Source organism: Pseudorca crassidens, chromosome 8 (assembly GCF_039906515.1).
Source record: "Pseudorca crassidens isolate mPseCra1 chromosome 8, mPseCra1.hap1, whole genome shotgun sequence".
Lineage (NCBI taxonomy): Eukaryota > Metazoa > Chordata > Mammalia > Artiodactyla > Delphinidae > Pseudorca > Pseudorca crassidens.
Genome location: NC_090303.1, coordinates 52,640,504 through 52,666,707, shown reverse-complemented (window position 1 = coordinate 52,666,707; position 26,204 = coordinate 52,640,504). Strand labels below are relative to the sequence as shown.

The window sequence follows — 26,204 nt, the reverse complement described above, 5'->3', positions numbered from 1 at the left end:
TGCTTCCACCCCGGCACTTCCTGTTTCTCTTCCTGCTTTATTATTCTTCAGAACACTTACAACTAGTTGATATATTCATCTGAGTGTTTATCATCTGTCTCCCCTAAGTGGAATCTACAAAAACCAGGGTTTCTTTTCATTCTGATTGATACACTACAGGATTCTGAAAACCTAGAACAGTGTGGGGCTCAATAAATATTTCTTCAAAGAATGAATGAAAGAATGCACAAAGAAAGGGCAAAATATGTTGTTTCCAAATTCAGGCTTATTGTTCTAGATCAGAGAAGTATGAGAGATCAGCTGAGCTGTGGCTTGGAGGGGAAGGCAGACTACCCTGTCGTATGTGTGTGTAAATCTGTGTGAGTGTGTGTGTGTGTGGCTGTGACGACTTGACATTTCAAAGACCAACGCATACCATGATGTTTTATGTGCGGGACATCCAGCATTGCATCTCAGCCTCCAATTTTGAAAGAAAAGATTCTAAATACACCTATAAATATGTAAATGAAAACTTTTCATTCTGTCCACAGTGTCTTCTATTTTTACCGTCCCAAATGTAAGATTGCAACCAGAAGCTGGAGAAAGTATGCGGGCCTTTGGGAAAAACAATAGTTATGGCAAAAGTCTATCAAATAGCAAGCACTGATGCGCACAGCAGTCTCAAGAGAGCACAGGTAAGATGACCTACTTTACTTGGAAAGTAATTGTGAAAAGACATTGAGTCAATCTTTCAAATGAAATATTTCAGACTTATTTTTTCCTAAGTATCTTATGAATCTCTTATGTTTGTTATGGCATTCATTACAGATTCTAGTGAGGCAGAGTGCTGTCAGTCATTTCTGTATTTTTAGGCACTTGCTGGAGTCTAACCACAATGGTCCTTTATTTATGTAGTCATAAGCAAACCATTTTAGTCATAAGCAGATCATTTCACTACTCACCCATCCTTCATAGAGGCTAGAAAATGGTTAACCTCGGAGGATATTTAAGCCACAGACCTGCTTTGTGTGGCCCACACAATTTTTTTCCTTGGTTGCTCCCATTTTAAAATGAGGAGATTTTACACAAAGTCTGGGTTTCCGGCTTTTCTCGAGAAATCAGCAGCTTTGGCAACACTAAACTCACATTCCTGCCAGAAGTTTGTGTATGTAACTGAACTGTGGCTGCCTCCTTTGGAAAGGACATGGGCTCCCTAGTTTAGTTTAGTGGCCATTTGGGCCACTTCACTCATTTCTGATTCCTGGGTGGCCCCTAGTACAGACCTTGTTGTGGTGAAGCATTTATTTTTTTTTTTTCCTATTCGATTCTTTGGCCTCTGCTATTCTGCAGATGTAAAGCAGAACCTAAACGAGATAGTCTCTGAGCCTGTCGGCCTGTCCCGGTCATCACACAGGCTTTACAGAAAAAAGCATAAGATGGCAACTTCTGAAAAGGCTGTGTCTTTAGTGCCAGTTGGAAATGTCTGGGTTTTTTGGAAGTTTACGCCTATATGTATCTTTTCATTTAATGCAACATAACTCTGAAGCAAACAGAGAACCAACTTTTTTGTGAGGAAGGCTTTTTATTTGGAGCCCATATTGTTACTTGCTTGTGTGGCTGTTCAGGAATTAAATGTTCCAGTGAATTGAAAGATACAGACAGCATCGCAAGGGCTCCTCTTCCTTCCTCTCTCTCTTAATGTGAAATGTTAACAGGCTGAACTGTCAGCAGATTACATGTCCACATTGTCTTGTGGGTGATTAGTCAATACATTTGGACTTAGCTTTTGTGTATGCTCAATGTGGAGGTCAATTTTGGCCTCTCAGGAGTATGGTGGTGATTTATGAATGATTGGAGAAAAGATTCCCAGATTGATAAAAGATGGTGTATAAATGCCAGTCGGGAAGTGTTACTAGTAGACTTGCTATTTCATACGTAAGATTCTTCATTCTTCTGGTTATTTCTCCCTATTGGATAAAAAGTTACCCGGAAGCACAACTTTATTCACCCAGTAGCATTTGTACTCTCACTTCAATTGGTCAGACAAAGAGTGGGGCTGAGTTTTTGACCAGTTACCTCCTGGTTCTGAGAATGGTTTTAATTCATGAGGGTTGCAGCAGATGCTATTGAGAGTATTTGACCTGCATTGCCATAATGAGAGCCCCTGACTTTATAAATCCCTTAGCCAATTCAGTAAAACAAAACAAAAATTGGACCTTATTTGTGCTGCTGCCTCATACACACATACACACAAGGAAGCTTGAATTTCCATCGCAGGGCTATGCCCTTTCTTCTCTGCTCTTTTGAGATCTCTCTGACCTGAGCCTGGCCAGTCAAAACGGCTAGAATGTGTTTCAGGTCAGCTTTTCCGTGTAAATCAAATCATGCTCACTGGATAGAAGCATTGCCCATAAGGTCTGAAAAACTGCTAAGTGAAAAGAGATTTTAAAGAGCTGCTCGGAACTACAGTCATCAGTATTTAAAAGCCTTTACAAAGATGTTTTTTCTTTGTAGTATGTTTTTAAAACTAGATCCAAGGGTATTATCTAGAACCTCTTCCTCTAGAATTATCTAATAATACTAGAAATATGTTCTCTATGAATTTTGTCTTTTTCACATCAACTTTTAAAGCTTTAATATTATTACTGCCTTTGTTGTTTTCTTCAAAATCCAGATACCTCAGTTTGATTCAACATTATATTAAGGAAACATCTAAATTTCTTTTTCTTAGAAAAGCTGCATGGAAGCTGGATTTTAAGAGTTTTCTGTCAGTCAGCAAAAAAGGAAATCATTTTAATTTTTCACCTTTGTAGGGTTTTCTTTTAATCAAATGGGTTCATCTTAGAGATGAAATAGCATAGCCTATATATTGGCCTAATACATCCTGCACAGTGGAGCTGATTCTAATCAATAGCTGAATACCAGTGTCTATATTGTAAACATTATAGAGTCAAAAGTCTACATAGGGCTTCCCTGGTGGTGCAGTGGTTGAGAGTCCGCCTGCCAATGCAGGGGACACGGGTTCGTGCCCCGGTCCGGGAAGATCCCACATGCCGTGGAGCAGCTGGGCCCGTGAGCCATGGCCGCTGAGCCTGCGCATCCAGAGCCTGTCCGCAACAGGAGAGGCCACAACAATGAGAGGCCTGCATACTGCAAACAAACAAACAAACAAACAAAAAGTCTACATAAATAAGGGTATTCATAAAGAAAATATGTAATTCCCTAGATTTTGATTTTGTTGTTGATGAATTAATTAACAGTTTAGAACAAGCTGAGGCATCTTAAATTTTCCTCAAATGCCCCAGTTCTTTGTAAAGCAGAGAGATTGGGAAGGAGAGGAAGGGGCAAGAGGTTGAGGGCTCAGAGAGCCTAAGATTGTAACCTAGCATTTTAGCCACCTCTCTCTGGGGAGTTACAGAGGTAAATGTGGAAAATGCATTGTATCACTTCTGGTTTTGAAATGACAGAGGACTGAGTAGAGAGGAGCGTTTCAAGTCCTAAGTTTTCTCTTATACCACGATGCCAAATTGTTTCTAAACTTGAATATACTAAGGTCACTTCAGTTATTTAGTTAATAATCGTGGATTTACATAAACTGGCCTTACTGGAAAAGCTAATGAGAAGCATTTTTCTTTGCAACAGAGAGCAATTTTGGTTTCAGAGTCTTGTAACCAAATGAAACGAAAAGAAAACCACATGCACCTAAGTTTAAAAATGCAGCCAATGGATGATCAAGATGCTGTGCTTCCTACAGTTTGTTATCCTCTAAAGATATGAATAGACTACAGATTGCATAGATTGTCCCCACCCTTTTTATCAGCATTAAAGGATAGGACTTTCCTAAAGTCTGAGAGCGCCTTAAATACGCATACAAATTTTCCCTAAGGGAAAGACCGGAAACTATATTGAATATCACATCCATTAGTATCACTTATATTTGTGCACAGTGATACTGAATACACCCCCAGGCTGAGCTTAATTTTCCAGTTATTCTAAATTGAGAGAGGAAGTGCACAGTCACTCTTGTCTGCTCTCCTTTTGCTGAATACAGGGGATAAGAATGGCCTCTAATCTTTTAGACAGATGTTTTATAATTTTCCTGAAATGGTATATGCTCATTATGGAACATCTCTTTTTAATGAATCAATTGGTCTTCAAACCCTATTAAATTCATAATAAATATAGAAATACCTGTCTGGTGCATGCAAAAACTGTATTTGGTTCAAGTGCAAGAAGTTAACTGCATGCATATTTTGGTGACCCTCTCCTTGCTTTCTAGTATATTATCTTTGCTAATCAATGTTATTTAAGTATCATATGAAAATGAAAAAAAAATGTGGTAGACTCTTTCTGTCTGACTCAGTCATCAAGCAATAATTTCCTAAAAGTAGGCTGCCAGGTAAACAGTAGGATGCATAAATTGCTCAAGAATTTTAATTAAATAAGAGAAAGATTTTTTAAAAAACCGAACTCCAGGCAAAATATAATTCATTGGTGCTTAAGACTCTCTGGCATCTCTAACTGAACGTTCATTAGAGAGGTGTTCACACACCCTGGGGAAGTGGGGGGCAGTGCCAAAACCCCTGGTGAGTTTTTAAAAATCCAGGGTCCTGGGGTCTTCCGCATTTTAAAGAACCCCAAAGGATGTTGATGTAGGTAACCTTTGAACCACATATTATGACCTGTTCGGTAACTATTTAAGAATTGTACATTTATGAAGTAAAATAATCAACTTATTTGGGCTAGGACTGGATAAAGACAAAATAGGAAAAGCCATCCCTTCCTTTCCCTTCCCTTTTTTTTGAGGAAGATTAATATAAAGTTGTGCTGTCCAACAGGGTAACCACTAGCCACGTGTAGCTATTTTAAGTTCATTTTTAATTAATTAAAATTAAACTAGGGCTTCCCTGGTGGCGCAGTGGTTGAGAGTCTGCCTGCCGATGCAGGGGACATGGGTTCGTGCCCCAGTCCGGGAATATCCCACATGCTGCGGAGCAGCTGGGCCTGTGAGCCATGGCTGCTGAGCCTGCGCGTCCGGAGCCTGTGCTCCGCAACGGGAGAGGCCACAACAGTGAGAGGCCCGCGTACCGCAAAAAAAAAAAAAAAAAAAAAAAAAATTAAACTAAATTACAACCTTGTTCCCCCAGTAGCAGTACACGTTTCAAGTGCTCATTACCCACCATAACTAGTGGCCACCATAGAGACAGGGCAGAGCGAGGACCTTTCCAGCATCACAGAACGTTCTACTGGACAGCACAGGTGAAGAGCGTTTCTCCTGCCTGCCTTTGAGGAATCAGGAAAATTGAACTGAATTCAATCAGTAAAAATATGTTTCAGTTCTAGAATATAGCCACTTCAGAGAAGCTCAAAACGTTTGCGGAAGAGAGACACTCAAGTGAGGAAAGAGGCAGGTGGCAAAGTGAGAGGGACAGAGACGGTTGACTGAGAGCCATAGAAAGCGCTGTGTCACAGGGACAGGAGCCATCACGAGGAAGCGGGCGTGGGGATCTTTCGGGGGAAGGAAACATGGTGCGGTTTCCTCAGGGATGGTGGTCTGTGTTGAGATTGCTCAGGGAAGTAAGGAAGAACAGGTGGACAGTCCTTAGACTTCTTAAAGCTGCATGGCAGGCCTCACAAATCCTGAATGGCCGTCAGGATCCACAGGAGCTTTGGTTTGTCTGCTGTCAAACTCAACTGCCATCTCAACTCTGGTACCTGCCCCTGGAGAAACAGCGCCCTCTAGCTCTCCGTCATGCTGTGACCTCTTCTGTCCCTGCATTGACTAACAGTACTTTTATCTTCTCTTCATCTCGTGGCTTTTGCTGACTTGTTTCTGCTTATTCATGAATCCTGCTTATCATTGCTTCTCTTGTCCCTCTATTCCTGGGGCAGTCTATAGCCAAGCTCTTTTCTTCAGATTCAGACCCTCCTCCAGTCCAGAGCAGCTCTGATTGGTGTAGCCATCATCATGGAGAGAGAACAAGGCTTTGAGCAAGGCTGTTGGGTGTGTCCAGTCAGCTGAGCTGTGAACTGTGTGGCCAACCTTTCCTTAAGGAACCCCTCAGAAGAGGGCTCTGGGCTTAGCAGTCTCTGAAGCTTCTAGGAAAGCAAGCAGTATAGATGGAAGGCACTCGCTTGGCCTGTACACTACCAAGGGAAAAATCAGACAAGTATAGAGGGAAACTCCAGTTTTCATGGAGTAACAACATCCTCAATGTGTGCTATTTTTGACTAACGGTCTTTTTAAGCCATGTTGCGTCTTCTCAACTGTAGACACAAAAGGAGATAACACCCATTAGTACTTATCACAGTATAAGAAATTCAAGTGTTGGATCTAGTTTTCTTTCAGTAGCAGAAAGATTTATTATTTTTCTCCTGCTAGAACTGTTATTTTCTGCATGACTCTGCAAATTTTTTTCCTTATCAAACTACAGTTTTATCTCTGTTTATTATCTCTGTTGTCTCATGTAGTTGACAGCAGTAGTTGTGGAAATAACAACAGGCAGAGGGGGAAACAAACCTTAGTGTTCCTCGCGGGTTTTATTTAAAGAATCCCTGGTTTTTGTCGTTACCTCTACGTTGCTGCAGATTAAGAAATATATATTATTCAGGAACTTGACAGTGCTTCGAACCATACACATGCAGACTACGTTTGTGAACATTTGATTGAGAAAAGGCTGGAATGTGGTTTAGTTTCTCCACCCCCCTTTCCTTAGCTTCCCCTTTGCCCAAGAGAGTCTATTACGTCCTCTAAATCCACTACTTAGCAAAATAATGGGCCAAGGAAGTTTGACTCTTCTCCCAGTCCCTTCTCTGCCCCTCTGGCCTTCCCTTCCGTTGGGTCTCCTCTGATCTGTACCCCACACCCCGTCCACCAGCCCTGTGAAGGGGTTCGCCAAAGACTAAGTCCTTTACTATCTAATTTGCTTAATTCTGTCCTGGGTTGTCACAAAGCAGAATGAAAAGGAAGTTTAATATATCATGCTTCATTCATCCAGAGTGCATTTTTTAAAGTATTTACTTTTCTCTATATTGACGTAATTTCAGATTTACAGAAAAGTTGCAGGAGTAGTACAAAGAATGGCTGATACACAACATCCACTTCCCCCAAATGTTAGCATTTTACTACATTTGCTCTATCATATTCTTTCTCCCTCTCTCTCTCTTTCTCACACAGACACACAAATGTGTGCACATAACACAGTTTTTCCTCACATGATGCTCCATTACCTTTAAATATTTCAGTGTGTTTTTCTTAAAAACAAAGAATTCAGAGTGATATTTTTTACATTAAAAATAGAGGGGTTTTTGTCCTTGCTTTTCCTTTACCCTTCTCTGAGAGTTTTTAAAAGCAAAACGGCTAAAAGAAAAGAAACTTGTTTGATGCTCCACAAATTGGTTCATCAGCCTACAGATGCTCAAAAATCGGCTATGTTTTTGAGATTCAATGTTTCCAGGTCAGATGAGCTTTCAAACTGAGGATGATGGGCCGGTGTCGGGGGCGGGGGGTGAGAATAGCACTGCAACTTGCATCTTCCGTCTTTTTAAAACCGAAATTAATTTCTTAGGGACTATTTAGCCAGCAGCATAACACGAGTGAAGCTTTCTTATAAGTAGTGGGCATAGATGTGATAGGGCTACTAGCAAGATATCTATTAGAATGCTTGGCCAAACTATTATGAAGTTAACAATCACATATAACTATAATCAGTTCAGGTGCTCTATTTTTCCTTTTCATTTAATGTTGATTCTTATGAATTTGGGATACAGAGGGAATCGTCTATGCCCTAAGTGCACTGTATTGTATTATTAATACCAGGATAGCAGCTGAGTCCCACTAGACAGTCTTTGTGGTCTGCGGATACTCTAAGAAGTGTCTGAGCATAAAAGGAGGCTGTTTGAGTTGAAGTGGGCTGATGGTCTGGGATGACATTTGAATGCATAGAGGACAATGTCTAAATGACAATGTCGAGAAGAGAAGGCAAAAACTTGAAACTATTGCCATTGTCCCACAAATGCTCATCACTCCTGAGATGCTCCTCACAGACGAGCTTTGTCTGGGTAGAAATAGGGGAGTGGGATTGAGGAGAGATAGACACTGGGGCCCTGGGACAAAAGCCAGGGATTCGGTCCTTAGACACATTAAAATTCTAGACAGATAGCAAATGTGATGAAAACCACAACCCGAATGTATTTCAAGTCTAACAAAGTTAAACATTTTAGCTAAATTATTACAAGTATATTTAACAAAATGTTTGCAATACTCTGAGATGCTTCAATGAATAAAGCTTTTAAGAACATCAAATTAGTTGTGCAAATGAATAATTTAGTGGGTCTCCTTTGGAATTTAGGATAGCTGTTTCCTCTACCCCCCACACACACACATAGACACACACACACACTGTACACTCACACAGCCAAATAGAATAATTTTTCAACAGTCCTAGAGTTGTTAGAATAATGTCATAGATTAAACAAAGGATAACTTCTCCAGCTGATGAAATAGTGTACAAGATCTAGAAAAGAAACAATACACAAGTTTGAGAAATTGATCTCATAAAAAATATTAGCGGGCATGCCAAGCATGGAATCTAATACTGTACACTTAAATTCCATACTTGGCTGAATTTTTTCCCTTTAAATTACCACCATTCTTTTAATGTAGTTTGCATTATGTATAGTGCCCTTGGATTTTTAATTGCTCTGGATTATCATTTTCAATGCAATTAGTAAAATGCCCTCAATTACGTATAATAATTACTGTAAATGGGGCTATTGGCCTAATTACTATAAATGGGGAAAGATGTGTGATTATCATGTGCAATTAAATCATGTACAGTATTTATTTTACATTATTATATAAATGGTGTAATGATCACATGTAATTATATTGTATCATTCCTTGGTCAACAAATCTACTTCATGTTAAGATATCTAGAATTGTGATCCATTGCCAAAGGTCCATGTAGTAGATCTTTTTTCCTAAAGTATTGGGTTATTCTGTGGGCTGGGAACCCACTAAATAAACTGATTGTGCATAGGTAAGAAAAATCTGGAAGGAACAAAAATTATTTTACCTTCATTAAAATCAAGAATGTCCAGATTATCCTATGTTGTCAGTGTTAAATCCTCCCTGAGCCCAATGCCAACTTTCACCATACCTATTTGTTTTTATGTAAACATGTGAAAATCAACACCCCCTAAATGGTGGCAACATTTAAAATATGCCTGGGGAAAAAAAAAGAGGTCCTTTCTTCACTGTGGCCAACATGATAATCATCCCTAGTTTACAAATGCACACTTAACAAGCTTACAGCACATAATTAATTCTGCAAAGGATGCTGTTTGACAGAGTGGGATTATGAGAATTGCATATTGATAGTGGCAGGAGAAATAAATCTATTTTCTCTACATAAGGTAGGGTGTTCTTGTGTGTTCTTTAGAAACTGGCACATCTCAGAGGTGTTGCTCTCAAAATGATCTCAGGATGGAAAGAAGTCAGTAATTACAGAGCCAGGCATTCAGTTGTGTCCTAATTTTCCCACCAGTTTTTCAGTGTTTCCGCTGCCTCAGAGACTTAAAGCATTCTCATTAGGTAGCTGCAGAGGCAGCCGCTTGCCTACTCCCTCATTCTCTCACTCGCATTTCCTTTTTTTTTTCCATTCCTGCCTTGGGAGTGACTGTGAAGATCATTTGCTGGAATGATTGGCAGGTTAGAGGATTCGATCAGATGAGTTCCTCTTAGTGCAGGTCAAAAAGGCTAGTTAGCAGGAGCTGTCGAAAAATGCCAGCAGCATTCGAAATGGGAAATGTCATGACTTCGAGGCAGGGGGTGCCACCTGGAACAGAAAGCCCCCAGCTCATTAGCAAGTTACAGGATGCGGGCTTAACTGGAGGGAGCAGAGAAGGAAAGATAATACCCAATAGGGAAAATGATTGTGAAGTGGAATTGATTTCATGTATAATTTGTTTATCACTAGAGGGGACAAATGCTGTCCTTCTGACACGAGCAGAGGAGTGTGGACTATGAATGAAGCAATTTAGCATAATCTCCAGGTTGCGCTTTGGATTTAAAGAATGCAAACTTCTTTATTCTTAACTGTGGAAATGATCAGGTCATGTTACATTAATTAAAGCTGACATACTCTCAAATGTTTTATCTGGGCAATTGTGGCAGCTCGACAAACGGATAGAGATGGGCAACTTTAGAAAATAACGGGATTTTTTTTTTTTCTTTTTCCTCTGCTGGTGTGGAAGACTAGCTCAGTTGCATACTGAATTATAACAGCCTTGGTGTTTATCTTCAGTGCTTAGCTAGGCTACACAATCAAACCAGGGTTCCAGATTCTCATGAAATCTCATTTATAGAGGAGAGCGTTTGCCCTTTGGGAGATTTAGATTGAATCCATGTTAAAATATACATGTATATTTTAGAATATGATTATATCATATTTTGGTACAATGTGAAAACTTTAATCTTTTTTTTAAAGGAGCAGCTCTCCAGTAATGAAACTGGAGCCTAGTTGTCAGTTCATCTGGATAGAATTTGATATTTTATCATAAAGTCAACAACTTACAGTAGCATAGTTACAAACAAAACTAAAATAAAAAAGTGTCCTTACAGGAAGAATTAATCTGCAATTTGTAAAAAGAGAATGTAGTGGCAAAACAGAAAATAATATTGCCTAGCATGTACTCGAACCAAACTCCAAATTTAAAGGTTTCAGTATTTTTTACAATGCATTAAATGGGCTTTAGTGTAAAGCTTTTTCCTACATAAATTCCATCAGAAAATGTATTTTCTTTTGATAAGAAACTTTTACGATATCATTTATCTTTTACATGGAGATCTTTATTCTGTTATTTTAAGTCACAGATGCCACAGCTGCAAGTCTTTCTGGCTGAACACTAAAGGATGTTTACTTAGCATCCAGATTTTGATTACAACATATATTTTCAAAATGTTTTTGTCTTGAGTTTTCTTTTCTCTTAAATACTGAGACATTTTATGAGGCAGTTATGAAATAACCAGTGCTTGTTTTATCAAGCGGCCTCAGATTGCTGTCTTAAGTGAATAGGAATCCTAAAATCTCCTAGTGGAAACACTGGTGGAAAATTCATTCTGTTCTGTATTCAGCATGAAAAGCTTAGCATTAAGCTACTGAATATAGCTGTCAAGATATACTGCATTACTTTTGTCAAATCTAAAAATTTAAACATCAGTGTGAATCCACTCATCCCCTTATTTGGGAGCTTTATTGTGTGGTCCAGGAGCTGGCCTTTAAAAAAAAATTATGAAAGACTTTTGAAATAGCTCATCTAAAGTTAAGATGTTTTATTCTTCCACAGTAACTCAATTTGTTAATAACTGACAGATTTATTAGAAAAATGAATAAGTCAACTATTTTGAAAGAAAACACTGTCAATAAAATTTTTAATAAGAGGATTGGGTCTAGTTGTCTTCCCAAGGACTTCACAGTCTCAGAAGCTTGAAGTAAGATGCCCTTACCTGTCAAGATGGGCCAGATGAAGGAGTCCAGCCATGCAGAGCCGGAGGTGACTAGTGGCCTTTGTTCATACCTGGTCTCATTTCTCACTCTTTCCTCCATGCTCTGCCCTCACCTTGGCTTTCCACAGTCAGCTCTGCATTCACAGACATTGTAGACTCTCCGCTATTCTGCCTTCTTCTCAGTTAATCTCCTCTCCATCAACTAAAATAATATCTGATACATACTGACATTATATTTATCATTCCCTTTGTTGAATCTTTCCACAGCTCTATGGATTGAGTGACCTTGTTGTTGAAAGTTTCACAGTCAGATTTATGGGTTCCCCTTAGATAAGTTCCCTAGTTCCAAAGAAAAGAAATGGCATCCTTATAATTGTCCTCTTTATCAGTAGTTCTCAACGTGTGGTCCATATACCCTGGGGATCCCCAGAAGTTCCATGGGGGTCAAAACTGTTTCCTTAATAATATTAAACTGGTCTTTGCCTTTTGGACTGTGTTGACATTTGCACTAATGGCGCAAAAGCAATGGAAGTAAAACCGCTGGCTCCTTAGCATCAATCAAGGCAGTGGCACCAAACTGTCGTCCTAGGCACTGTTTTCTCTACCGCCACACAATGGTAATTGTTTTTAAAACACAGTTTCACTTAATAATGTTCTTGATGAAGCAGTTAAGATTATTAATTTTATTAAAGCTCACCCTTTGAGTAAATGTCTTTTTAATATTCAGTGTGACTAAATGGGAAGTTTACATAAACCATCTCCACTGTGTACCTAATTACTCTGGATTTCTCAAGGGAAAGCTGTGGGCAGGTGTTTGAGTTGCAAGGGGAACTGGCTGTTTTTCCCTGAAACATGGTCTTTAAGGGATGACTGACAGTGGTTATCGGTTATGGTTTTTCAGACTTGGGTATTTGGCAGACGTTTCTTAAAAATGAACAAAAAGTGAGTCTGTCACCCCAGGAAAACAACCAATAGCATTTGCTGCCTAAGATAAAATTAAAGCTTTCAGTAGAAAATTAGAATTTGGGGAAACCATAGAAAACTTTTATTTGCCACCGTGGGCTTGACAACTTTCCAAATATTTTTCAAGTGAGATGGGTAGTGACATAAGCAAATGTGATTTTTTTGAAATTGTATAGTGAAATGTGTCAACGTTCAAAAGAGCTGTATAACCCATTGAATCAGTACTTTCCAAATGACCAGTGCGTGATTGTAGAAAATCATTGCATGGGTAAAATACTCACTGAAAGTGCAAAATAAACCAATAAATTTTAAAGTAACAGAGTACAAAGAATTCATGGATACGGTTTCTAATTTCCCAGTGCAACTAATCTTTAAGAAACTACCACTTGTTGAGTTTTGTTATAATATAAAAGAATATATATCCACAATTATCTGAAAGGGCTATTAAAATACTTCTTTCTTTTCCAACTACATATCTGTGAGAGGCGGTATTTTCTTCAGTTGCATCAACCATAATAACATATCGTAGAACAGACTGAATGCAGAAACAGATAGGAGAACCCATCTGTCTGCTATTCAGCCAGATATTTAAAAGTTTTGCATAATTGTAAAGCAGTGCCACCCCTCTTGCTAATTCTGTTTGGAAAATATGGTTATTTTATTAAAATAGTGCTTTTATGTTAACATGCAATTGGGTTATTTTTAATGAATTAATAAATATTTTAAATTATCAATTTTAATATCAAATATGGTAAACACCAACAGCTGTAATCCATATAAACGAACGCTCTGGGGGTGTCCTTTATAATTTTCAAGTGTATAAAGAGTCCTTAAGACCCAAAAGTGTGAGAGCTGCTGCTCTATACCCATAGTGTCATGCATTAACTCTAATATGCTAATTTTGCTGGTAACATTTTCCCCCTTGAATAAATTACTCTTCATTGCAATTTTTTTGTTTTGCTCAACAGAGTTATTCCCGTTCTGTCTGTCTAATTGACTATCTCAGTTTTTCTGGAGTACAGTGAATAAAATCCCAATTCTTGTTCACACAGATGTCATCTGAAAATTACAGTTGAGTGCCATTTAAATCTGTGTCCTTGATGATTAGAAGGCTAACTCTTAAAAGACTTTTGCTGTATATTACTTTGGGGGGCTGTAACTTTCCCTTTTTTATATGCATCAGGTTTGACCTTACCTAATGGTGACGCTCTGATCCTACAGTACTGAATCATCAGGCTGTTTTACATAGCTTGTTTATAGGACTCGGGAGGACTTTCTGTACAGCGTGCTGACTCAGTGTACGTTCAACTTCTTTCAGGAGAATGGACTCAGGTCTTTTCCCTCCCTGCCCACTACCTTGAGATAGCTCATGGAAATCTGAGTGCATTATGGGGTTCAGAATTGAAAGTAACTACTCAGCATGAGTAGAAGTCAGATTAGGGTTGTATTTTTTTAACTCTTTTTTTTTTAAATAAATAAATTTATTTATTTATCTATCTGTCTATTTTTTGGCTATGTTGGGTCTTCGTTGCTGTGCGCAGGCTTTCTCTATTTGCGGCGAGCAAGGGCTACTCTTCGTTGCAGTGCGCGGGCTTCTCACTGCGATGGCTTCTGTTGTTGCGGAGCACGGGCTCTAGGCATGCGGGCTTCAGTAGTCGTGGCTTGTGGGCTGTAGAGTGCAGGCTTAGTAGTTGTGGCAGACAGGCTTAGTTCTTCTGCAGCATGTGGGATCTTCCTGAACCAGGGATCAAACCCATGTTCCCTGCACTGGCAGGCAGATTCTTAACCACTGCACCACCAGGGAAGTCCCTGTTATCTCTTTTTGATGCTAGTCATTCTAACAGGTATGAAGTGATGTCTCATTGTGGTTTTGGTTTGCATTTCCCTGATAATTAGTAATGCGAGCACATTTTCACATACCTTTATTCCACAAATAAATGTATGGCTATTTTACACATGTTGAGAACAAAGCTAGAGTTTCAGCCCCTCTGTATTGAAGACCCCTGGTATTTGTCCATCTTACCCATTAGCATCTAGATCTCAGAATACAGGCATTTGTTTACTGATTTATCCTTATTTCCCAATTTTGTCTCCATCACCTAGTATTGCACATAATTTATGTCCCTTAAATATTTTTAAATGGAGTGAATGTCTGCCTTACTCACCATAACATAATCTTCTGTTCTTTCAACAAGTATTTTTTCAGTAGCCATTATCTTGGTGCTGTTCTAAGTAGTAGTAAATAAAACTGTTTTTTAGCTTCAAGACAATCACAATTGAGAGACATAGATACAAACATTTAAATTGAAGGGTGATAAAGGCTACAGTATATTTTCATAAAGCTACATGGGAGGACGAATAAGGTAAAAATTAATTCTGCGAGAGGGGCTTGAGAAAATTTCACAAAAGAAGAGGTTTGGGGGACTTCCCTGGTGGCACAGTGGTTAAGAATCCACCTGCCAATGCAGGGGACGCGGGTTCGATCCCTGGTCCAGGAAGATCCCACATGCTGCAGAGCAACTAAGCCTGTGCGCCACAACTACTGAGCCTGCGCTCTAGAGCCCGCGAGCCACAACTACTGAGCCTGCGTGCAACAACTACTGTAGTCGGCGTGCCTAGAGCCTGTGCTCCGCAACAAGAGAAGCCACCACAATGAGAAGCCTGCGCACTGCAACAAAGAGTAGCCACCACTCACTGCAACCAGAGAAAGCCTGTGCACAGCAACAAAGACCCAACCCAACCAAATGTCCCTTTAAAAAAAAAAGAAAAAAGAGGTTGAACAAAAGGAGGGACTAGAGAAACACTTTGAGCAAAGCCATGTCACAAAGTGCAGCATCCTAAGGAAGGGTCTGATAAAGCTGAAAGATGTGGGGATGGTGGAGTGAGAAGAGATGGGACTGAAAAGTGATTTGAAGCTAGATTGTGACAGGGCTGGAATGACATGCTAAAGAGTTTGGATTTTAATGTGATTGCCCAGGGGGCGGGCGATATATATGACTTCCTGGTCAGACATAGGAGAGTCAAAATATCTTAAAGCTGGTAGATCCTTTAGGGATCATATAATAACCTTGAAAGAAGACGTGGTATTTTTCCTTTTCTTTGAACTTCTTATTATGGTAGATCATGTCTTGAAAACAAGTAAAGAAATGTGTAAAACTCCATTCATACTTATATTAACATAATATTAGAATATTAGAAATTGTACCAACAGTTACCCTTCTCTTTGGTGAAAACCTGTTCATTCTCCAGCCCTGAAATTCTGTGAATCTATTATGGGTATGGCTCCTTTAGTATACATTTTTCAACATGTACATAAATGTGTTTCTTGAAAAATTATGCATAAATTCATTATTTTATTTGAAAGAATATGCCTTCTTTGTTAGCATATTTTTTGTAAAATGAATAATGACCCCCTTAATTTAACTTCTGTGGATATGTAAAATTCCATATATTAAGACACATTGACAACATTTAGGGGAAATGCAAAAACTAAAGAATGAGATAACAGATTTTCCAAGGATAAAAATTTAAGACAATTTTTGAAGTTGAAAGAAATGTTTAAGAATTTAGTATCTTGGGACTAAATTCTTAACCACTGGTGGTCCAGTGGTTAAGACTCTGCTCTCCCAGTGCAGGGGACCTGGGTTCAATACCTGGTCAGGGAACTAGATCCCGCATGCCGCAACTGAAAAAAAAAAAAAGATCCCACATGTTGCAACTAAAAAGATCCTGCATGCTGCAGCTAAGACCCAGTGCAGCCAAATAAGTGAATAAATATTTTAAAAAATTTAGTATCGTCATGGTCTAACTTGTAATATGCTTAGCACTCTGTAGGTGTGCAAAAGTGTTTTCATGAATATATTCATACTGATGTTTATGAACTTTAAGAGTTAACTCTAGTTTTCATGTCCATTTTTGCCTAAATCCAAACAAACTGTTAATTATTTGAAGATCTTAAAGTGAGTCTAACCAAGTTCTTAAAACCACCTAATGTTTAGTAATTCAGTAACTTTTTTTGATGATGATGATGATAATGGCAAAGAAAAAATGTTAAGACAGATTAAACATAAGTTTTTTAGAATAGACCACTTAAATATTTTTAAAAAGGAATTACTAAGTAGATTAAAGTATACCAAACTGGATGGAATGTTATGCAGTCTGAATTGGGAGATTGGGATTGACATATATACACTAATGTGTATAAAATAGATAACTAATACGAACCTGCTGTGTAAAAATAAATAAATAAAATTCAAGAATAAAAAAAATGATGGTCATAAAGGCAAATAACATGGAGAAATACATGTGATAATGTGAAAAAAGTAGACTAATTCTTCTTGTATGTGTAAAATTTATGTGTAAGGGGAAATGACAAAGGAAATACATTAAACTGATATTCCCCGGTGTCGCAGAGAAAACATCTCCTGATCACGGTAGCCTTGGTCAGCCTGAAAGAACATAATACAGTCCTCATTGGCCCACTGCCCACTTGCCAGGACTTGAAATGTTTGCAAGAGGTCAGAAATTAAGATTTTTGACCTTCTCTCTCTCTCGTCTGTGACTTAAAGAAGAGAGGCTGGTGAGACAAAGACAAAATCATTACCTTTTATTTGTACCTTTTATTTGCAACGCAGGGTGAAAATCAATTTTGAGAAGAAAATGTATGTGTCCAAAAATGAATTTGTAAGATTTTTATATTTTGTGTGTACACAACATATTTGGGACCCAAAACCAGCTTATGATGTGGTCATTTTACATAAATAATATTCAAATATATGTATTTGCATATATTTATATATTTGTGTCAACAAAAACAATCTTTCATTTTTAACTCTCTTTCAGTTTCTTTGTGACTTCTCATGCGCCCCTTCACCATTTAGTCAGCTTTGCTTTTTGAACTGTTTTCCTGTAGTTTCTAATTTCCACCTTCATTCCATCTCTTTACTTGAAATGTTACCAGAGAGGAATAGAAAAAAGAAAAGTGTGTGTGTGGCGAGGGGTTTGTGGTGGTGTGAGGTAAAAAGAAGGCAGAGGGAGGGAGACTGCTGAGGGGGAAAAAAAGATTTAAATGAGAAGGAGAATGAATGCTTCACTTGTTGGCGTTTAGCACAATTACCATACCTTAGGAAATATGCAGGGAATCGTTAATTACGACTAAATGAGCCCCTTTTAGAGGCAGTGGCAGGCCCAGGGAGCTGACTGTCAGAGCAGTGAAAGGTGTTGAATTGGAAGGCTGGACTCCATGTCAGGGGGTAGATGGTCTGCTGGAGAGCCAGACACAGAAAAGATAGCCGGTGAGAGTAGCCTTTGACAGGGGAGCCACAGATAGCATTTGCATACTTTTCCTGCCAAGGGGGTTTAATCCAAAGAAAGAAAGAGATTTCAGTATTGTCAGGCAGGCTTTGTTCAGGGTGAAGAGCAGAAGGAAATCTGCTGAAGGAGCCTTTCTCAAAGCCTTGGTCTCAGCCTTGAGGTTGTTCTCGTAAAGTTATGTTCTCGAGCGTTGTTTGCACACTATTGTCTGTTTGAAGATCTTCTAAACCCAAAGGGCTCAAAGTATCCCCCTTCGCCAGCACAAAAGAAGGGAATTTGTGTGGTAAAAATGACTCGTGTTGCAGACTGAACCCAAGCACCCTTTGTTCTTGCACAGAATACTCTGAAGTTCCAAGGGTGTCTTTTCGAGCCACACTGAGTGAGTCACACCATAAAAGCGTTTGCACACTAGCAAAAATGAGGTAAAACCAACCCGTACTTGTGTCTTTCTTTGCCACCTCAACGAAGGCCTTAATGTAATTCCCAGAAAAGCTGGTTCAAAGAAAAAAAAAGTGGCAGATACAGTTTGTGATTGCCATGCATCGTTTTTGCCCTGTTTCCTTACAAAATGTTCTGAGGTTGAAGTGTTTAACGTTAAGACAAGTTATTTAGACCACTAAGCAGAGCAAGTTTTCTCACCACCCAACCAACGTTATCCTTTATCTGGCAACATGAGTTTATGATTATGGTCTGTGTCCAGTTTTCAAAAAGATGCCTTCTTTCCTAACCCAAGAAGAACTAGATAGTATGCAATGGTCTACTCTTCACCGTAAGTTTTTCTAATAGTCTACACGTCTGTAGTGAGGAGTGTGTATCTGTAATACCTGCTTATATATTAAATCATCACAGTATTCATGGGTCAGAAATCAGGGCTCATTTCAACTTCACTAGTTGGTTTGTAGTTAAATACCCATAATCCTTATAGTTCAGGAAAGTATGTACTCAAAACACAGAATGGGAGTTTTAAAAATTAGCAATGTATTTGTTTATAAGGATAATGTGGCCAGTTGTGAGTGCCTTTTAAATTTATGGTCTTCTATGTGGAGCTTAAAGCTTCAAAAAATGTGGTATCTTACCACATTATATGTATAATTGAAAACATACAAACTAAACATTGCTTGTAGCTGATCAAGCAGGATATACAATAAAACTTGACCTTAGAAATTAGGAAACATACGTGTATTTACACATAGCAACGAATTTAGCTTCAGATTTTTTTTAAATTAAGGATATTGCTTTATGGATTTTTTTTTTATTGTTGTTGATCCTTTTGCTGGATTTTTGGCTCACTTGGAGACCTGCGTAGAAGACCCTGCACACGTTCAAAATAAAAATGAGTAATGAAAAGTCTGTTTATCTAAGGGTCTAAAAGACAAGGAAATATCCATCTGAGTTTCAAAATAAAGGCAAAACCTGTGACGTGCTTACTTTGAAACTAGCATGAGCCAGCTTCTAAGAGAAAATTTGTGCTGTCTTAATGGGTAGAGTAATTAAGAAAACCTTTATCAGGATAATCATATTTGGGAGTTCCAATTGATGTGATAATGCCAGTGAGCTTGGATCACAGGTGAGGTTGAAAGCTAAGACATTGACAATGGCCAGATAAGAGCTTTCTGAAGTTAAAAATGAGTGAATAAAATGGTGCTTGCTACTTTCCTAAATACGTTATTTTTTGTTGTGGTGAGTTGCTGGTCTCTGATCTGAGTAAACTCTGCTTTGCTGGAAGTGGTGCACTTCTTTCTCCTGCTTTGCATTTTTCCCTGTGAGAAGCGTGTCTGAACTGGGGGGACCTGAATATACCTCTTTGTTGCTGAGCTTGTCAAGCACAGCACTATGTTCTCTTTCCCACCAGGAAGGTCAGGCCGCTGGGGGCCAATCTGTTCTCTGAAATGAACCCTACTGTCTGTCCCTGGTGTCTGACAGATTGAACAGTTGTCTGTGTTATTGCGCTTTCAATGCTTTTTAAATGCCTCGTTTTCCGAGAAAAAGATAATATATGTAGACTCCATTGAAAAGATAAAATTTTTCAAAAGGACTGGACTTTGGGTGTTAATATTTATCTAAAAGGAAAATTTAATTAACTTTCTAAAAACATATTTACACATTCAGGAAGTTAACTGTATGCACTGTGTGGGCACGGGCGCGCGCACAAACACACATACACTCTTGCACCAAGATAAGCCTTCACTTATGAGTTCTACTTCTAAAGACTTATATTGTGGTTTTTTTTTAATTGGAGTAATAAAATTATGAAGTATGGAACTGTTTCAATAGTAGAATTGTTGAAGTTAGAGTCTTTTGTACACTGAGATTTCAGTTTCATGTATTTTGATCAGAGGTATGTATAAAGCCTGAAGAAATTTGTACTGTGCTGAGCCTCAATTCAATATTCTCCAGATAATTGAGCTAATTAAATCTTTACCAACATTAACACAACTGCAGCGTTCCTTGGACAGTGGATAATTATTGCATGAACATGGCAAGCTTAAACTAAACAGATGAAAATAGAGTTCTGTGGAATGGGTATTGAGTTTATTCTTTATTCATCTTTTGATAAGGTTTAATTAAAACTGCCTCTCTCCATTGTGGTGAGAATGAATGTGCTTGTTTTCCTAGTGAAAAGCAAATTATTCACTTCAGCCATGGTTCAATAATCAAAGCCTTTGCAAACTTTTGGGTTATAGTGTAGCTGTGGGGATATAATTGCTGCAATTCTGTATGAAGGCTTTATCTTTTTTTATTACTTTCTCTTATTTATTTTTGGAGAAAGAAACTTATAAAAGCCCATTTGGTGATTTGGCGTGGAGAAGTACATGTTTGAAGTCTTGTTATAGGTTTGCCATGGCCACATTTTTTTGTAAGGTGTATTTCTTACAACCTCTTGCTAAAATGCAACGTAAAAAGGGGCACACATTTAAATAGATGGCATTTGAGATTTATCTTTTAAGTTAGTGAAGAAAGTTCAATAAAACCTTTAAATCCTGTGGCTGCCACTGGATTGACATAGTGAGTTGACAATCCTAAGGGTAGAAAAGTAGTAGACATTGGGAATTCTTTCCGTAAATGCATATATTTGTATTCTCTTTCACTTTCTTTAAACCCACCAAAAATACTGTCTGTACTGTTCTTTTAAAGAGGTTTTTTCTTTCTTATGTTAGTGATACTTCTGTAGCATGAACAGATTTTATGTATATTAATGACAACTTTTTTCAAACTTATTGCCATGACTGTGCTAGATTTCTTTTTTTTTTTCTTTTTGATAGGTAGGAAGTAGAATTATTTAGAGAGTAGAATTATTTACATATTCCATAGACAGAATGTGCTCTGTCTCAAAAGGCAAGAGGCTGTGCTACGTTTCTTGTCCTTTCTTTCTTCATTTTAATAAAGTGGGAGAGTAAAAGGATACAAGATGCTTATGGAACCAAGAACAAAAATAAAACTGGGCCTTGGGCATAAACTAGAAGCCCATAGGAGGGACTGAAGTACAAACACACTCTCTCTCCTTCTCCATCTTTTACTTGCCTTGATTCTGACTTTCCCTGCTTCTCTGGTCCATGCAGTGGAAACGAAGTTGACTTGTCCCTTGATTTGTCATAAGAAAGAAGACCAGACATCACTCTTGGTCAGCATTCCCAATTCCCTGAAAAGGGAATCTGCCCTTCTTAGATCAAGTGAATCAGCCCGACATCCAAATTTTAGTGTCTCCACTTGCCACTTCTTACCATACTTTTTCTCCATCAGTTTCTTGGAGAGGGAGGAAATTCAGATGTGAGCAAAAGTTTCTTCATCTTTAGAATTCTTTTGAGGATGAAGTCGTTTAATGCAGTGTTTTTCAACTGCCCACATGGGTGGTGACATCAATCTAGTGGACTGAAAAATAGTATTTCTTAAATGGAATAGACTAGATGAGAAAAAAATATGTCAGAAATGATCACATGTAGTAAGAATATTATTTCATGCAAGTTTTGTTTCAGCGACGCATGCGTGTTGGGGTGTGTGCAAGTGCCCCTATACTGAGTCATTTAATAAAATGTGTTTTGACAGTGAGTTGTGCCCAAAACAAGTTTGCAAGCCAGTGACTGCTCCTCGGATCCCCTTCAGGGTTTCTCTTGGGAGGTGGAGGAAGGGAGGGAGGGAGAGAAACACTGGGCAGGGCTCCAAGCCCATCACTCTCCCCATCAAAGCAACTCCACTTTAATCTGCTTTATACTTTATGTTTCCACCTAAGGTATCTTTTAAACAAAGGATGCAGCGGCAAGAAGTTTGAATAAGTGATTTCCCAGGTCCCTTCTTGGGATTTTTAGAGCTAAGTCCAATAGTCGCCAGGACCAGATCAGGAATTATTTTGGTTTTCTGTATGAAGGACGGCCTGGGAAGCCATCCAGCCCTCAGTTGTTTTCCATGTTCTTTTTTTCCTGTCTTTCTAACGCTGAAATGCAGTTTCCCTACTTAATCCCATAGAAGACTTCGAGACTTAGTATATGACCAGGACAACACTAAATCCGAATGGACTTTAAGCAGCCTTATAATTTTGAAAAGGGAAAATCAGCAAGTCCTTCTCCCTGCACTTTTCCCTGTCCAGTTCTTTAGGGAGGGATGAAAGGCAGAAGTGAGCAGTGGTGACACGAGGGAGGAGGAGGTGGCAGCCCCCTCACATGGTCCTCAGAGAACTGAGCATCCTGGGGAGAGTCAGTCTCTTTAATAGAAATCAGTAGTAAGAGAACAAGGGCTTCCCTGGTGGCACAGTGGTTGAGAGTCCGCCTGCCGATGCAGGGGATGCAGGCTCGTGCCCTGGTCCGGGAAGATCCCCAGCGGAGCGGCTGGGCCCGTGAGCCATGGCCGCTGAGCCTGCGCGTCCAGAGCCTGTGCTCCGCAACAGGAGAGGCCACAACAGTGAGAGGCCCGCGTACTGCAAAAAAAAAAAAAAAAAAGTAAGAAAACAAGACTAAATTAGAAAAAAAGCTGACTTCCTTAAAGGGGTGTTTTATAGAACTTCCTTTGGCAAGTTGAAATAGGTTTAGCAATCACTTTTTTTCTGCCCTTGACACTGTTGAGGGGATCTCTGTGGTGACACAGACTGTCCTGAAAATTGGGATCTAATGTTAAGCTCTTTTGTTTAATTATGAGTTCTGTTTTGCCTATTTGCATACACACCAAAAATGTGACCTTATGTTGGTGAACATTTTATTAGTCATTCATTGCATTAACACCTGTCCTGTTAGCAGTGGTCTTCACTTGTGGTCTACAGGCAGCTCTCTTTAACTCAGGGAAGCTGTGTAGGGTAGGGATGAAGATCTCTGACTTGGACCAGCCACCTGGGCCTTGAGACTGCAGTCTTTAAGGAAAATTATTTAAGTTTTGTGGTCCCAGTAGGGGTCGTTGAAAACCATTGCAAAGAAATCAGTACTGTGATGTAGTCATGTGGTTGAAGCAGGAGGAGATAGGCCAGAGAAGAGTTAAAATTGCCTTCCATGTTGCGGAACTAACGAATTGGCCAAAAGGCACCTTCCCTGGTGGCCTGGAAGAGCTCTGAAGGGGTAAGCCATGGGTGAGGAGGGCTAGGCCAAGTCTGGGGTTGCAAAGAAGTGCCCTGTAGTCTAGGTTGCTGTATCATTAGAGAGAGAGTGAGGAATCAAAAGCAGAACTGAATATTTGGTCTTCTCCAGCCCGATAACACTCTGATGAGATCCACATAAATGTTCCAAAGCTGGATCACTGTTCCTGAACTGCTGTGGGTAAAGATCAGCAGTGACAGCAGAGAGAGAAACGTCAGAAGAAAGACAGAAGTAAGCTGGAGGTGCACCCCAGTTACCATCTTCTCCATGATGCCCAGCCAGCGCTTTCCAGGCTGCGACTGTATTGCCTTTCTCTGATTTTCCAAAGCACTTGTGGAGGCTGTCAGTTGGAAACCTTTAATAGATACTACCCGTACACATTGTATTTGCCTAAAACAGTGGTTTTAAATCTTGATAAGAGTCAACATTTAAAACTATGGAGATCTTATATAAAAATCCCTATTTTTCTGCATCTCATTAAAAAAATAAAAGGATGATTGAGCCATTCTGATCATTCTCTAATCACAGTGATGGGTCAGGGGTGAGCAGAGGCTGCCTTTTTAGAAAAGGCTGTGCTCTGAAATTTGCTACAGCCCCTGCCACTCACAACTTGCCCTCCTGCCTCTGAGGCTCAGCGGCAGTTGCTATGTACCTTCACCTTTTGTCTGTTGTTTATCTTATGGCAGAGGGAAAAGAAAAGTGAAATATTTCTTGTAACTGTATCTCTGTCCTAAATGACAAATGTAAAAATAGCCCGAAGGAGGCTTTTGTTGCAAGAAGAATTGGCAAGAACATATTTCTTTATGTAAATAACATAGCCCACTTCATTCACTTGTTGCCTTCTTGGCCCTTATTGGGCCTTAGAATCTTTTCTAATTGTTTAGCAATTAATCAGGTTTACTATTATATGTGTTTATGTTTGCATATAGTTTCTGGGGAACCAGAAGCAAAATGAAAAGAATATAACAGTTTTCCAGGGAAGAAAGATACTCGTGGAAATAAATAGCCGAGATGAACGAGAAGACAACTGGCAAACATTTATTAAATGCCAACAAATCCCACAGATGGATTTGTGAGAGATATCAGGACATGGTTGTACTAGTCAGCTCAGGCTCCCATAACAAAAGACCATGACTGGGTCTGTTTAAGTGACTGATTTGATTCCTCTCTTCCTGGCTTATAGACAGCCACCTTCTCACTGTGTTCTCACATGGCAGAGAGAGAGCAGGGAGAGCTCTGACTCTTCTTATAAGAAGAATCCCATCATGGGGGCCCCACCCCTGTGAATTCTTCTAAACCTAATTATCTCCCAAAGGCTCCAACTCCAAATACCACCACACTGGGGCTGAGGGCTTCAGCATGAATTTTGAGGTGACATATTCAGTCCATTACAGTGGTCAGTCTTGTCAAGCAGTTTACAGTGCAATAAATGACATATGATACAGATGATTAACTCAAGGTAAAATGTGAAAAGTACTATTATACAAGCATAAATAAAATGCAATCAAAACAGAGGAGGGACAGACCTCACTGAGTCAGGGGATGCTTCATGGAGAAAATCGCATCTGAGCTAAAGCTTGAAGCCGAGGTGGGATATTTACAGTCAGGAATAGGCTTCCAGAGAGGGGGCATCAAAAGGCACAGAAAGGCTGGAGAGTCCAGGGCATGTTTGCAGCCAGACAAGAAATGTGATGACCTTGACAGCAGGGTAGATGAGTAGGTACAGGAGTGCCTGGGGAGGAGCAGGAAAGAAAATCTAACTGAAGATCATTCACTATAAAGTCTGAACAGCCACAAACTTATCTTTTCCTTAACCTTTTCTCTTTTTTATTTCTAGAAAATTCTGCTATACCATAAAGCACATTAGTCAGATATATAATAATAATAGTGACAACATCTCACTTATTGAGTTACTGTGTGCCAGGCATTGTGTTGAGCACTTTACATGAATACTCTCATTTAGTGCTCATAACAACCCTCTACGTGTTCTTATCACCATTTTGCAGACCAGGAGACTGAGGCAGCCCCACCATCCCGCAGCTGAGTGGAAGCTGCATTCCTAGCCCAGTGCAACAATGTGCTAGAAATATAAACAAGTCATGGGTCCTCCCATTGCACTCGTCACTGGTCTTATTCTGATTTCTGACAAGCCTGCTTTATTTTGGATGTTTCAATCACAGTCAGTCCAAGCCTAGGCAAGTATTTAGTTGCTAATGTCTAGAGGAACTTTGACTACCTCTGGAGATAAAATTAGAGCTGCAAGAACTACCGTGCTCCCAAAACCCTGTCTAAGTTGAGTTAATTAATCTGTAACTCGGACACCCTAAAGGCCCTATTTAAATACAATTTCACTGTTAGTGAGAAGCTCCAGGAACCTTGATTAAAACTGAGTGCAGTCAGAAATAAAAAGTATAAATCTGTCTTTTATCTAAAATTCTCGACATGAAAATGTGGCATAAGTTTCATATTGTTTCAGTTGGCTTTTAAAATACATATCACAGTTATTAATAAAATGATAATATTCTGTATAAACTTCATGAAGACACAGTTGGTCTGAAAACGTGAGATTTCCACATAAGCACTTGTTTTAAAAAACATATACTTAAGATACTATCATTATGGGCCATATTCAGATGGTATTGTTGTTTCATAAATATTTCTTTCAGAATTAAAAATGCAGTAGGTATTGTAGAATTCAGCTGCAGCTTTAGTCTCTGACCAGTTTTCATAGATTCAGGCAGCTTTCCCTTATTTATGTCAATACAAGGGAGAAGTGACACAGATAGTTCAGAAATCATTTAGTTTGAGGATGCATTGTTTGAAATGCAGCTGTACTATCACAGTAATTTTTGTCATAGCCTAATAGTAAAATTAGTTTATACTTC

The 26,204-nt window shown here is 39.1% G+C and overlaps 1 protein-coding gene and 1 long non-coding RNA gene across 9 annotated transcripts in view; one reads left to right on the top strand and one right to left on the bottom strand.

Moving 5' to 3' along the window:
• Window positions 1-26,204, top strand: part of CDK14 (cyclin dependent kinase 14) — a 716,891-nt gene that overhangs the window by 635,419 nt on the left and 55,268 nt on the right. For all 8 annotated transcript variants that reach the window (XM_067746465.1, XM_067746464.1, XM_067746468.1 and 5 more), the window contains one exon: window positions 531-674. In XM_067746465.1, coding sequence (XP_067602566.1) covers window positions 531-646 — 116 coding nt within the window. In that variant the 3' untranslated portion in view covers window positions 647-674. The remainder of the gene's footprint in view (window positions 1-530; window positions 675-26,204) is intronic.
• Window positions 17,051-26,204, bottom strand: part of LOC137229082 (uncharacterized) — a 566,856-nt gene continuing 557,702 nt past the window's right edge. Inside the window, exon 13 of the long non-coding RNA XR_010945524.1 lies at window positions 17,051-21,634. This is a non-coding gene — a long non-coding RNA (uncharacterized lncRNA). The remainder of the gene's footprint in view (window positions 21,635-26,204) is intronic.